At 49.8% G+C, this 14,799-nt stretch overlaps 1 protein-coding gene across 2 annotated transcripts in view; it reads left to right on the top strand.

Annotated features, from left to right (window-relative positions):
* The window catches only part of MLXIP (MLX interacting protein), a 58,814-nt gene extending 44,569 nt beyond the window's left edge, over positions 1-14,245 (top strand). Inside the window, exons 7-18 of one of the 2 annotated variants that reach the window (XM_084761106.1) lie at positions 159-248; positions 758-849; positions 1,794-2,448; positions 3,193-3,314; positions 3,455-3,611; positions 5,297-5,421; positions 5,958-6,056; positions 6,157-6,284; positions 6,490-6,613; positions 8,882-9,011; positions 9,613-11,240; positions 13,908-14,245. In XM_084761106.1, the coding sequence (XP_084617232.1) occupies positions 159-248; positions 758-849; positions 1,794-2,448; positions 3,193-3,314; positions 3,455-3,611; positions 5,297-5,421; positions 5,958-6,056; positions 6,157-6,284; positions 6,490-6,613; positions 8,882-9,011; positions 9,613-9,734 (1,844 nt within the window). In that variant the 3' untranslated portion in view covers positions 9,735-11,240; positions 13,908-14,245. Of the gene's footprint in view, positions 1-158; positions 249-757; positions 850-1,793; positions 2,449-3,192; positions 3,315-3,454; positions 3,612-5,296; positions 5,422-5,957; positions 6,057-6,156; positions 6,285-6,489; positions 6,614-8,881; positions 9,012-9,612; positions 11,856-11,917 lie in introns of both variants that reach the window. The other variant, XM_084761105.1, reaches the window with a different exon arrangement.
* Positions 14,246-14,799: the final 554 nt, after the last annotated feature.

Below are 14,799 nucleotides of genomic sequence, written 5' to 3'. Positions count from 1 at the left end.
CCAAGAATGTAAAGATCCCAGCCAGCCAGCTTCCTACAGTTCTTAGAAGAACCTAGAATGGTATGACCAGGCGTATCTGTTTCAGATCTAACTTTATATGTTCCTTCAGTCTTACTTGAGGTAAAAGCATTCCCCTTTCTCACTTATAATTCTTGCAGCACATTTAGGAAATGCAGACATGATCCAGCCAGGCCTGATCCCTTTGCAGCCCAACCTGGACTTCATGGACACCTTTGAGCCTTTCCAGGGTGAGAGCAGAGGGTAACATGAGCTTGGATCTCCCTTGACCATCCTATATCAGACTGGGGCCCCTTTTATAGAGAGGACAGTTGGGAATGGGTATAAGGGAGGGCTTAGACTTTTTCAAAACTGAAAATTACTTTGTTAGTAACTACAAAGCCTAGAAAAGTTTCCTGGGACGTTGGAAGGAAGTTGGCATTCTCAGAGTGAGTGCTTTCTTCCTGCTGGGAGCATTTGCTTGGCCTTGACTGTGAGCAGTTCCTCCTCTAAGCAGCAGAGGGCACTGTGACACAGCCACCTCCCAGTTAAGTTCCTGCATATTAGGTCAGCCCTTTGAGCTCTGCCGTTGTGCAGGCTTGAAACACTTGGTGTTTCAAATGGTCCAACCAGAGTCCTCTTTTTATAGAAAAAATTACCTTGGGGAAGTGGGGGTTGGGTCCAGGCCCCTGTTGGTATGTCATAATTCTACAAACTTCTAAGCTCACAGAGTTCAAAAGACTCCCATGTTCTTTTTCAGATCTCTTCTCTTCCAGTCGATCCATTTTTGGCTCCATGTTGCCTACTCCTGCGTCAGTACCTGCCCCAGATCCTAGCAGCCCACCTTCTCAGGTAGAGGAAGCTGGGGGGAGCAGGCATGGCAGGTTCAGGGCTGCCACCACACTCCACGACCAGAGCTAGGCTTAATGCTGTGACCATGAATTGACAGCATGCTGGGGCCATTGCTGGATCCAGTGCTAAATGCACACGGATGTGCAGAGAAATTATGGAACCCACTTTGAAAGCATCCTTAACTCCCCACAAGGTGGGAGACTGTGCCAACAAAGTTGTTTTCCTACCTCAGGCCCCACATGAACTTTGTTCGGCCAGCTCTTTTCTAAGACAAGATTAGTTACAGAAGAAAAATATGGATCATTAATAAAAATACATTGTATATTGTTTTTACTTTTTACTTAGCAATTAATAAAAGGTAATTACAGGTGTTCGGGCAACAGCTGAGTGAGGCATAGTTCTCTGCCCTGGGGAAGCTCTGTTGATGCTGCATTCAGTTAGTCACCCAGTAGTACCCTGGCACCTTTCCCACCCAGCTCAGATAACCATTTCTTCTGTAGAGACTGAGATGTGCACAGGGGATCCCTTATAACTTCTTCACTCAGGAAGAGCTAGTCTGACTGGAAGTCGATACTTGAAGCTGTCCTGGGGGAACCCCTGAGCAGCTGCAGTTTAGGCCACTTCTGCTCTGTAACAGAGATGCCCGGACTGTGGGTAGATCTAGACCAGACTCTAGAAACCAGATACCCCTAGGGTGCTGCCCAGCTTTGTCTGAGCTCTGTGATACTATTAATTCCTAATGGAAACAAGACCCCTGCTGACACCCAGGGAGCACAGATCCATTTCTCCAGCCTAGCAGTGTGTTTGGTCTAAGAGATAGCACTTCTGTCCCTTGGTCCCTCAGTCCCTGTAACTACACTTGGGCTTAGTGTTATGTAGTGCTAAACCGTTAAAGCTAACCATCCAATTGTAGCTTTGTTTCTTCATGTCTCTTCCTTCCTCAGGGTAACATCTTGCCAAATACAGCTCTCCCTACTGTGAGCCTGCCTAGTAGCCTCATAGCATCTTCTGCAGCCCCTTCCCCTGGTCCCACAGATGGGCAGGGTAGTGAACGCACTTCCCAAACTGTGGACCCATTTATTCAGCCTGCAGACTTTGGTCCCTCTGAGCCACCACCCGGTGTTCCACAGCCCTTCCTCCCAGTCTTTACTATGACCTTGCTTTCCCCTGGTCCTGCCCCCCAGGCTGTCCCAACTGCACTGCCCTTAGTTCCTCCTCCTGCCACTACTCTGAACCCCCCAACTCCACCAGCTTTCCTGCAGCCACAGAAGTTTGCAGGAGTCAGCAAATCAACCCCTGTCATTACCCACACAGCCTCTGCCACCCTTACCCATGATGCTTCTGCCACCACCTTCAGCCAGAGCCAGGGCCTTGTTATCACAGCACACCATCCAACCCCCTCGGCATCTCCCTGCGGTCTGGCGCTGTCTCCTATACCCCAGCCACCAGCCGTGGGGCCTCCCCAACCTCATTTAACTTTTATACACCCTAAACCTGTGTCCTTGACTGGAGTGAGACCCAAGCAGCCCCCCAAAATAGTGCCTGCTCCCAAACCTGAGCCTGTGTCCTTGGTGTTGAAGAATGCCTGCATTGCTCCAGGTGAGTTGTGTTGGGGGCATAGCCAGCCAGGGTTGCCTAGGGAGCAGTGTTTCCCTTTCTCAAAGGCTGTAAGTTAGTGACACCCCCCTATTTAGATAAAGCAGAATAGTATGGAACATTCACATGTGCATTCGCGCTTTCTGTTCTGCTTGTTTAAAAATTAGTGTAGCCTTATCTGGATGTGCTGGTGCATACCTGTAAAGCCAACACTTAGGAGGCTGAGGCAGGAAGGTCTTGACTCTGAGGCCAGTCTGAGTTGCAGAGTAAGCCCCAGGGCAGCCAAGGCTATATAGTGAAGCCCTCTTTAAAGAAACTATAGCTGGGATGGCGAGATGGTTCAGTAGGTAAAGGCACTTGCTGCTAAGTGTGACAACCTGAGTTTAATCCTCGGGATCCACATGGTAAAAGGTCGAATCAGTTTCTACAAGTTGTCTTCTGACTTCTACACATGTACACATACATACTGTACACATATACACATCACACAAAATTAATAAATATATGTAGTCGTGAACATCTCTCTCTAGGGACTATAGTATGACTTTTTTAGTTAGAAAGTACAAACATATTTCAGATTGCCTGGGGCTTTGTCTCCCTGCCCCCTAGGTGAGGAGCCACATGTTCCACCAGCTGGGTATGTGATGCTCTGGTTTTCCTGGCTGTCTACAGCTCAGTACTTTTGTTAGTAACAGCTAGGCCTCTACAGGGTCAGGCCCTCACCTTCACTTCTCTTCACCCCTACAGCTGCCTTCTCAGGCCAACCACAAAAGGTGATCATGACATCAGCCCCTCTAAAGAGAGAAGGGATTCTCGCGTCCACAGTGTCCCCATCGAATGTGGTTATTGCCTCTGCTGCCATCACCAGGGTAAGGAGAACTGGCCTGGACAGGCCTCAAGCATCCTTATCTCCCTCGAGTGGCCTGTGTTTGTGTGGCTCTCAGCTAATATAGCTGCTCTGTTGTGCTCTGCATCAGTGGTACATGACCTCTCTCCTGTGTCTCCACAGGCTTCTGGGGTCACGGAGTTCCTTAGCCACAGCACGAGCAGCCAGCCTACCCCTGTCTCTCGGCTCTTTTCTCCAAGTACAGTACAAGACTCCCTGGTGAAGGGCGAGCAGGTCCCACTGCATGGGGGCAGTACCCAGGTCCCTGCCTCAGGCTCTAGTGAGTATTCACCCGAGTGAGGCAGTTGGGGCTTCATGGAGGAAAGAAGCAGCTTGTTCTGGGCTGGGGAGGCCATTAACAGGCTCCCATAATCGAGCCTGGGCCTACAGACCCTTCAGTCTGCTCGTAGCACAGGCTGGGGAAATGCCTACTGGGCAGTAGGTAGTTGTAGCCACACCTGCAGAAAAGGAACAGAGTGTGGCAAGCGTGTCACAGCGGGGGAAGCTAGTGCACTCAGGAAACCACACTCAGAAGGCCTGCCTCGGAGCTGCCAGTTCCATCCAGAAAAGGGGCTGAAGAGTTCTTGTCAGCAGTCTGGAAAACTGGAGCCTGAGGTTGCTGTAGCCGTGAAGCCAGCAGCACGCTTACCACAGCATTATTCCTCCTAGTCTCTAAACTACTGCAGATCTATGGCCATTTTCATATTTCCAACTGAGGACAGTCAGGACAGTACTGGCTTTGCCTGTTGGCTTGTGGACCAGAAGCTCCTGTGACATCAGAAGTGGGCTGCAGGTTGAATGTGGTTTCCTTCCAGTGCCACAGTGGGAATGGAACTGGAACCGCTGCAGATCTTGTGCAAGCAGCTCTCACTGTGCTGCATCCTAAGGCCTTCTCCTCTCGGCTAAAGGCATGGGAAGGTGTGGCCAAGGAAGGCTTCCAGCTGAGAGGGGCGGACTTGTCCAAGGGCAGGGTTTGAAGAGTGGGGTGCTTCAGTCTGGAAAGATACAGCCATGAGACACAAGTCAAGTTTCTGAAACTATCCAGGGAAAAGAGGCTGGCCTTGCCTGTGGGACTACAGAGCACAACATTCAGAGCTGTGCACTGAAGCCTGGTAATCTAGGAGAAAATAAAGTAACAGGATGCATTTGCTAGAATAAAGTGAAGTAGGCTGCAGAAGTTCTAAAGGGACCTAGGAAATGACTCTGAACAGACATCAGTGAATGGGACAGGAGGCTGTGTGGTTTTCAGTACTCTATTCTATTCTGTATGGGTCAAAGGGTGGCAGCACCTTTTTTTTTTTTAAAGATTTATTTATTTATTTATTTATTTATTCATTCATTCATTCATTCATTCAGTATTCTGCCCACATGTGTGCTTGTTTGCCAGAAGAGGGCACCAGATCTCATAGATGGTTATGAGCCACCATGTGGTTGCTGAGAATTGCTTTGGAACAGACAGTGCTCTTAACCTCCAGCCCGCACTTATTTACTTAACATTTTCAGAATGAGTAAGAAAGTACATATATAGAATTTAAAGAAAAAAAAAAAGCAGATGCCAGTGTTCTGAGCACGTGAGTTAGGAGCTGTTTGTTGCCTTACAAACCTGTAAGGGCCCCCTGACTGCCTTGAGGTGGCATTTTAGGGGACTGGTTGTCAGTTTGCCCTTCCCTTTGAGCAGCTTAATACCTGGGATGGGGCAGAATCCAGGCCCATTCCTCATCTAACTTGCCTGTCTCAGGTGTTGCCTTGGAAACTGGAGCTCCCCTTTGGGATATGGGCAAGGGCTTCTCCGTTGTTTTCTCTCGGGAAGCTGGAGAAGAGTTTAAATGGACTTCCAGGCCAGAGGACTCGCTGAGAGCCCCTGTGGTTGGTGAGGACTGCTATGGAGCCAGGACAGGGCAGCCTCACCTCTTACATTTTACTTCATTCTCAAGTGCTTGCCTGTTAAGAGCGTTTTCTTCTCAGGTCGTGACTACCCCAACTCAGGGCAAGCCTCTCCATGCCCGTCAGAACAAAGTCCCAGCCCTCAGTCGCCCCAGAACAGCTGCTCAGGGAAATCCACAGACCCCAAAAATGTGGCTGCATTAAAGGTATGGCTTAGTTCTCTCGAGTCTTGCTTGCCTGGTGGGGTGGGGAGGGAAGAGAACATCGGGAACGGAGCCACAGATCCAGCTCGCGTTGCACCCCAGAAACACTGACGTTAAATTCACTCCAACCATTTCCCATTCCACCAACAAGCCCATGCAGGTTAGGGCCTGTTCAGACCTCTAGGTGGGCTCTGTGGGTCCCAGAGGGGACCAGCACCAGCACTGAGTCTTCATGCCAAGGGAGGGGTGCATGCAACCTTGGCCACACCAGATGCAGGGAGGATGTGGAACTGGGTTGCAGAGAAGTGGGGAGCCTAGCAGCCAGGGGACAGAGCACATAGTGCTTCCCAGCCATGAGTCCTGCCCACTCCTCCCTGGCTCCCTCAGAGCTCTTGAACCATTTGCCTCTCCTACATAGTTTGTGGCCCTGGCTTGTCAGTCTTTCTCTAGCTACTCAGCATTGTGTTACGAATAAGGAGGAACAAGCTGATTGCCTCAGGCCTGGCCTGTATCTCATTGAACAATTGCTTCCCCAATAGAACCGGCAGAAGCATATCTCGGCTGAACAGAAAAGGCGTTTCAATATCAGGATGGGCTTTAATACCCTGAACAGTTTGATCTCCAATAATTCCAAGCAGGTAAATTGCCTTAGAGTGGCAAGGGGAGGTGATAGCACATCTTTCCCGTTGTCCCTGGCCAGCTAAGTACTGCCACCTCTGAGCCACCTGTCCTCCACAGACCAGCCATGCTATCACACTGCAGAAGACTATGGAGTACATCACCAAGCTGCAGCAGGAGCGGATGCAGATGCAAGAGGAGGCCCGGAGGCTGCGGGAGGAAATTGAGGAGCTCAACGCTACCATCATGTGAGGTTCCATCTGAGTGCTCCACCCCACACATTTCTGTGTCTCAGAAGCAGAGGGGACACTTTGTGGCCTTTGCTACCGGTATTGCAGCTGTTTAGCGTCTTGTCCTCCTCCCACAGGCCTCTATCCTTCCTGTGTGGTTCCCCCAAGGGACCTCTACCATCATCTACCCTAGAGCATCATTCCTTGACTACTGTTGTTTCAGCTCCTGCCAACAGCTGCTACCAGCCACAGGAGTCCCTGTCAACTGCCGCCAGTTTGACCACATGAAAGACATGTTTGATGAATATGTGAAAAGCAGGATCCTGCAGAATTGGAAATTCTGGATTGTATCTTTGGGTTTTCCTTGTTCTTCCCTTCCCTTCCCCAGGCAACACACTGAAACAGTAGGCAGTGCTCTCAGGCACCTACTGAAGAAAAGTTCTCACACAGTTAGTGGTTCAGAGCTGGCAATGCTGTCTCAGAGAAGGCTCTGGGCTGGCCCTAGGGGCGGGGAGACCACATCCAAGAGGCTTTGCAGGACGGGGCAGGGAGGCAGAGCCTGCTGTACCCTACAGGTATTTGGCAAAGGAAAGAAGCTAGGTAACTGCAGAGGTAGCACGGTGAGAAGGCCAGACCTGGACAGCAGCTCAGTCCCTTCGTGACAGAGAGGGAGAGCCCTACCTGCAGGCACAGGTGGAAACCTAGGTTTATCAAATCACTGGGTGGCCAAAACCCCAGGTGCTGGTGTGGTTCCCCCCCTTCCTTCTCTTCCTCTTCTTCCTCCTCCTCTTCCTCCTCCTCCCCTTCTTCCTCCTCCTCTTCCTCCTCTTCCTCTTCCTCCTCCTCCTCTTCCTCCTCCTCCTTCTCCTCCCTTTCTTGATTTGTGGAGGTTTTTAATTATGTTTATATGTGTGTTGAGTGCAAATACCTGCAAAATCTCAAAAGGATATTGGATCCCTTGGAACTGGTGTCATCAGCTGTTGTAAGCCTCTTGACACCGGTGTTGGGAACTGAACTTGAGTTCTCTGCAAGAACAGTACACATGTTCTTAATTGCCAAGCCATATAATCCCTTGGTTTTTTGTTTTGTTTTAGTTTTTTGAGACAGAGTTCCTCTATGTAACAGCTCTGACTGTCCTGAAACTCTCTCTGTAGACCAGGCTGGCCATGAACTCACAGAGATCCTCCTGCCTCTGCCTCCCAACTGTTGGGATTAAAGGTGTGCACCACCACCGCCTGGCAGTCCTTTGGTTCTTATGCTTTTTGTTTTGATTTTTTGTATTGAGAGAAGGGTCTTTGTTTGCCCAGGATGATCATGAACTTCTAAGCTCAAATGATCCTTCTACTTTAGCCTCCCAAGTAACTGTAGGCAGGGTTTGGAACCTGTTCCCTCAGATTGTTCTCTGCCTGCGTGTCCCCTGGTCTTAAGTGTCATAATAAAGTGTGTCCACCAGGTGCCAGGACCTGTCTTCTGGCCAAGGTTGCTCTGATCTTAGCCTTTGAGATGGCAGCATTCCTGCTAAAGGATGACTCCTGCCTCCCTGCCCTGCATAACCCCTGTGCTGAGCTGGTATGACAGGTCACCTGTAGCACAGGTCACAGGTCAGTCAGCAGAAAAAGACAGTTGTATGGAAAGAAAGGACGAAAGGTGAAGGGTGTGTATGTGTGTGTGTGTGTGTGTGTGTGTGTGTGTGTGTGTGTGTTTGTGTTATGCACGCACGTGCACATCAGAAGCCAAGTTTGTTTTATTTTCTTTGAGTTTTGAGACTGTCTCAGTTGTAGGCTGGTACACTTTGTAGTTCAATACTACATAGCCTCTTCCTCCTTAAGTGAGCCACCATGTCTACCTGTGTATTTACACTTTTATTAATATTGAGGATGAAGCTCAAGGAATCATACATACTATCTAGGTAAGAACTCTATCAGTGAGCCTGCCTGACTCAAGAGAGCAGGTAGCATGCCTCATTCCCTCATTTGCTTTGCTATCATACTTTCTGCCATTAGTAGAATACTGGTGACACATGGCACATATCAGGACTGCTTCAGTAAGATGACACATTCCTTGTTACCAGGCCTGGGTGGGAACTGTAGGCATCAGAGTTCAAGAGAAACATTTGTATCCCCACTGGGCCCATACTAAGACCCTTTGGGAGCTCTGCAGGAAGTGGTGAGCTTGCAGGCTATGCATAACACAGAAGTCAGGCTCCAACTTCAGACAGACACTTCCGCCTTTGAGTGTTGTCATGTGCTTCCCGTGTTCTGCCAGCCTACACGTCTCCTTTCTTTCCACACAACTGTCTCCTGTATTTGACCTATGATCCCATGGTCACCTCATTGTGCTAACCCCCATACGAGGCTGAAGAAACTTGTTTTTCTGTCTTCTGTCTACTCAAAGGTCAGTCATAGTGAGAGCAAATAGTTTAATCTCATGGCAGGCACACTTGCCTGGCAATAACTGATCTGTCCCTTCCTCTCTGATCAGTTTTCTGGAGACAATTGTTTGCCATTCTTGAGGGAAGTCACAGGTAAGCCTGGCTTGCCTGGGCCTTCTTCCTTTACCTGTATGCCCCTTAGCCCTCCTCAGGGTTCACCTTTTCCTTAACTAAGGTCCTACAGTTCAGTATGATCATCAAGCCACTGTTTGAGTCCTTCAAGGGCATGGTGTCCACCAGCAGCTTGGAGGAGTTTCACCGGACAGCGCTTTCCTGGCTGGACCAGCACTGCTCTTTGCCTGTCCTCAGGCCAAGTGAGTATGGAATACCAGATATTGGAACTCCATGCTGGTCTTGGAAGGAGAAAAGCCCTTACCTGGGGCAGTGCTTAGGAAAGTTTAGACTCTACTGTTCAAGGCCAGGCCAGCCATGCAAGAGACGTAAGGATAACATTAAAGGGATCCTAGACCCAGAAAAGCTAGAGGGGCTAGCATGAGCTGCCTGCCTATTAGCAAACCTACCAGTCTGACCAAATCCAACGTACTTACTGAATATTTGCTGCTTGCCAGACTGTTTTAGACTGTTTTAGGTGAATTGGGTATTTTATTATTTAAGTTCTTATTTAGTTCTAAAGCTATAACCATATATAAAATTTATAGTAATTTAGTATTAAAGCAAGTGTGATATCTGGCAGCAGGACTAGCCTAGAATCCTTGGGCTACTTGGCCCTGCTAGGATCTACATAGGCAAGATGTGAGACTGAGTCGCAGAATGGGTCTCCCATTACTCTTCCCTATTGTTGAGCTCTGGCCATCATGCATGGAGATCACCACATAGGGCTGCATGTGTGAAGTTTGCATCTTGTCCTTCTGAGTTTCGTGTCCTAGGCTGACTACAGCCTCTTCTGTCTTACAGTGGTACTAAGTACCCTCCGGCAGCTGAGCACCACCACCTCCATCCTGACAGACCCATCCCAGCTGCCAGAGCAGGCATCAGAGGCTGTTACCAGGATCGGGAAACGACTGGGGGAGTCCTAAGCTTAGTTGGCATGTGGGCTGCATGAGATGCCTGGAGATCCCCCTGGACCTTTCCTGACACACCGCCTCAGGGCTGCCCTTGACTTCAGTGGCCCATTGCACCTGTCAGGATGCTGTGCTCAGGTCTGAAGCAGGCTTGAGGCCTGCCAACAGCAGTATCCCATCTTGGGAACCCTTGCTGTGACCTCTCACTCAGTGACCTCAATCACCAGTCTCCCCTGCATTTGGAGTGGCCCAGACAAAGGGAAACATCGGCTGTTCTAGTCCTGCCCTCCGGGTGGTCTGTTGGGGTCCAGAGTCAGCAAGTGCAAGACAAGGAAACAAAGCCTGTTCTTACAGGTGGGATCATCCTGGCTCCTTCACAATTCCTTTCTCGAGACTAAGAGACTTGGCCCTGTCACATCCTTATCCACCTGTGCTCCTCTGGCAACCCCTGCACACTTACTGGCCTCTGTAGCAGCAGTGAAGTCTCACCGTCTTCTGTGACTCTGGCAGCACCTGACCCTCTGGGCTACCATTCCAACTTCTGCAGAAAGGAATGTACCTCCTCGCTAGTGTATTCTATCGAAAGGGGAAATCTTCGCAAACCCCTGAGCACACATGGAAAATAAAGGGTATGGAGGCCAACTGGATAGGATGAAGGCACAAGCAATGCAAACCTGCTGTTCTGGCTCAGAAACCCCGCAGGCAGCGTCTTGTCTATGTCTTAGTTCTACCTGGCATTGCAGACACCACGATATTCCCAACACTGTCAGGGACTTGGCCTAGAGCCTCGCAGGCCTCGCAGCTGAGTCTCCCGTGCCTGCTCTCCGCCCACCTGCACTCTGCAGTTGTGGAAGAGGCACATACACTCTCACCTTGGTTTTAGCATTTTGGAAGGTCACACTCCATGATACTGCTGTCGTCCTGGCCATTTTATCTGAAGACTAGCTGGAGTTCCAAACCAGGACAAGTCTCAGACCAAAGAAGTCACCATACTAAAGCCTGTGCCATCTTGTATTAGGAAGAAGAAACAAAGTGCTGACAAGCAGGATGCCAAGGAGTTAGCCCTTGCCTTCAGGCTAGATGGGGAAGAGCTGTGCTCAGATTTGGACCAGTGGAGTTTGAGGGTGGCACGTGTCTGAAGGTTCAAGTATCCCAACTTGTGTTACAGTTGGTAGAGACAGGGAGAGGCTGGGGGAAGGGGGCACTTGGCCCTCATCCTTCTCTTTGCTCCCTCTGAGATGCTGCATGTGGTGAGGCACGCTCTCCAGCACTCAGGGACCCCAGTCAAGGGCACCTCCCAGGAAGAATGTGCTTTTTTGTCCTGCTGTGACACCTAGAGCAGGCAACAGGCTTTTTCTTGGACCTGTCCTCCTGGCCCCTCCTCACCATGCTGCCTGTCCTGAGAGGACCACGTGAAGTGGGGAGCCCAGGATGTCCCCTGAAGCTCTGACCCCTTCAGAAGCTCCTGCTGATTCCTGAGGCCTGCCCTGGACTAAGTAGTTGAAGAACAAAGAGTAGGAGGTGCGGGCCATGCCACCATTTATGCTGTGAGCTCCTAACCAATTGCTTGCTCCATTGTCTAATTTCTATCCTGTAAGGGATTAGCTTGGTGGCCCTCCTCAGCCGTCCCCAAAAACCATGTTTACAGGTTGAGAGATGAGCACAAGGCACATAGGCTGGACCTTGGCGTTTCCACCGGGCACCCCTTCTTTTCCCAGGGCCAAGGTGAAACTGTACTTTGGAAGGTGAAGGCCACTGTGGTAAGAAGGAAAAACTAAACTGCTGCTGTGAGGGCCCCAAGAAGCCCAGCCCTTCCTTCTCCCATGCCACGTGACCCAGGCCACACCATGCCTGTGCAGGACTCTTGGTTCTCTCCACCCTTGCTGGGGAGTAACCTTGTTTTTAAAACTCTGTGGGGTGTAAGATTGGCCTTCTGCTTCTCTGGCCTACCTCTCCCTTTTGCTGAGTTAGCTTCATCCTGTATCCTCAGATGTTTAAAGCTGTTGTTAGTTTGTGTGAAACTGGGGGTGGGGAGAAAGAGGAGAAAGAGGTGTGTGTGTGTGTGTGTGTGTGTGTGTGTGTGTGTGTGTGTGTGTGTGTGTCTGTCTGTCTGTCTGTCTGTCTGTCTGTCTGTCTGTCTCCTGGCAGACTATTAAATGTCTGTCTGTCTGTCTGTCTGTCTGTCTGTCTCCTGGCAGACTATTAAATGCATGTTTTTGTTTTTGTTTTTTTCTGGTTTTTTGAGGACAGGTTTTCTCTGTGTTAGCCTGGGCTCGCTTTGTAGACCAGGCTGGCCTTGAACTCACAGCGATCCACCTGCCTCTGCCTTCTGAGTGCTGGGATTAAAGGCGTGCGCCACCACGCCCAGCCTTTCATGTTTCTGTTTTTGAGAGTGACTCCATTTCCTTTCTCTTGGTGCTCACTTTTGCCGTGGCTGTGAGGCCACAATGCTTTAAAATCTCCTCCAGGAATGATTATTTCTACCTTGGAGAGTTTCTTGTTTTGAAATCTTGCCTGATGAACCTGCCAAATCAGAGGGTCCTGGCCTTGACTTCTGCCCTGGACACCAAGGCCAGCATTTGGGAATAGACTCTGCTGGGGTCTCCACTGGGTGCTGACCACACTGTTTGGCTGGGGTTTGTTTACAGTTATTTTCACCCCCATTCCTGTCCCCGCTCACACAGAAGAAACTTCAAAATGTTGGCACTTTGGAGAATAAGAGTATCGGCCTAAAAGGATACACCACAAAGCCACCTGGGAAATCTCTGCATGTGTTTCTTTGAAATCTTAATCAGTCATCAGCGCATATTTTGCCTGCTCTTTCACTATGAGTGGGCACCTCAGAGGCAGAGTATCTCTGGCTAAAGGGCTTCCTCAAAGCTAAGAGAAGGGTACGTACAAGCTGTCACCGTCAGGAGAGGCTAGCTGTGTTCCAGTGGTTTTACACAGCACAGGGGAAGCATTGCAGCTTTAGGACGTGGTGTTGACATACTGGGTCTTGTAGAAGAGGCTGGAAGTGGTCAGCTAGCAGGAGTTCTCTGTGACCAACCATGAACCTGGATCTTGTTTGTGTCCTGTTACCTCCTATGCTCCCCTCAAGTACATACTGTAGAGATCTGTCCTCTAGGGTTCTGTGCTCTAGATTCTTAGAGGAGGTGGCACCCATTCCCTGGTAGAGTCCAGTGGCAGGTGGCAGCAGGCCTGCCCATGGCCAGCAGCCTCTCTTGAGTGTCTTGGATACTGTGGCTGCCTGCTAGATCCGCTGGCTCCTTTCACGTGCTGGCTCTTGACTTCCTTCCACACTATCGGAAATCCCTTTCTGTCCATCCCACCCTCGCTCCTCAAGGGTCTCTGTCCCACTGCTGAGGGCGCCTAAGAGAGCCTGGGTGTTGGTGAGCCTCTCTCTTTTCTCTCCTGCGGGTAGACATGTCCCCTCCCTAGATTACAGAGCACAGTCGAAGCCCACCATTGTGTGTAGAACTGGGTTTTTTTAGTGTCATCTTGTGGTCCTGTTGACAAGGTGTGTGGACTTAGAATGCCAGTGTTTCAGAGAAGTACAACTTACCGTGTTTCAGAGGAAACGGGCAGTTAGGCTGCAGGGAAAGAGCATGAAGGCTCAGAGCATGTGTGAAGTATGTCTCTAGCACACACCTTGGCTAGGATCTGCTTAACAGGTTTTGTGATCTTAAGGCCCATGGACAGCTGTTGGGAGAAGCTTCAGGACACATAGCCCCACCCCGTGCCTCTTCACATGTGGGCAGGAACAGGTCAGCTACCAGCTCTTTCTGAAGAACGGGCCTCCCTGTTCACTAGATAGGACTGTGCTTGTCTGCTTGTCAGAGCTTGCAAGATTCAACCTTCTGGAAAGAAAAGGGAACTTTCCACAGTGAATGTTACCTGTGTGTGCACACGCACTTGCTCAAGCCTGTGTGTGTTTGTGTGTGTGTGCGTGTGTGCATGCATGTGTGTTTCCTTCATGGAATTTTATTTTTGTTAAATTACTTTCCAATTATTTAGTAGAATTCACCTACATCTCCCTGCCAAAGTTTGGTTCCACAATTATAGCCCCGGGCATAGTGAATTTGGAATCCCTTTGGGATTCCTGAACAAGATCTGGCATTCTTGAGAGCTGAGACTGTGGAAGGGCGGGAGACGCTAATTACACATTTCCTGGTTTACATCCTGCAGGTTAAAAGGTCTCATGGCCTCAGCCAGGCTATGACCCTCTTGGGGGAGTCTAGTACCCCTCCCCCAGGCACCTTCTCACCTGAATCTTCACTCCATGAAGGGAAAGCAGGCTTGTTGGCTTGCTCTGCAGCACCCCAGCTGAAATAGCATGTTCTCCTTCAAGTTCTTCGAGTTTCATTTACACCAGAGCTCCCTGGGGCTGCTCACCTGATCCTGGTCCTCTTGAAGCCCTGCTGTTGACAAGCACATTTCCACCAGCTGTACCCAACACTACAATGCATTTTTAAAACTATATTTGCATCTGAGACAATAAAAAAAAAACCATATTTTTTTGGGAACGGTTGTTGTGTGTGACTTTCACTGCTGTCCGTTGGGCAGCGGGAGGGGTGAGGTAAGGAGATCAGAGCCATGTGGTGGTCTGGCTGCCTGGGTCCCTGCAAGCTGAGGAGATACAGGCTCAGCTAGGAACGTAGGTATTTGGAGTGGGTGGGCGGGAAGATGACGCTCCTAGAGGCCTGCACGCAGAGCAAACTGATGGCAAACACCGGACATGGTGAGTAGAGACTCAAGGAGCTCTGTGCCCATAACGTTCATTACTATCAGCATGGCCTGTGATGGCCCAACACCTTTAAAAGGGTTCTAAGCCGTGGTAACAACCAAGGGCACAGTGGGTTCCCCTGCTAACTGTTGATCCAGTGCCCTAAATTGGATATGGAAGTGTTGACCAATAGAAGTGTCCCTTTGTTTAGTGCTGAGAAGATTCTGATCATTTCTGTTTAAATCAGAAAATGACCTTTCTTCCATACCATCTTCCCATGTTGCTTGTCTCACCTTGACTCCTGGCACCTAGACAGATGGCTAATGAGAGCCAGCCTCTCTGGGGAACTTGGGT

The sequence above is a fragment of the Acomys minous genome (assembly GCF_964271855.1).
Source record: "Acomys minous genome assembly, chromosome: 16".
NCBI classification, from domain to species: Eukaryota; Metazoa; Chordata; class Mammalia; order Rodentia; family Muridae; genus Acomys; species Acomys minous.
Note: the sequence above shows the minus strand (reverse complement) of the source record. Positions and strands in the feature narration are given on the sequence as shown.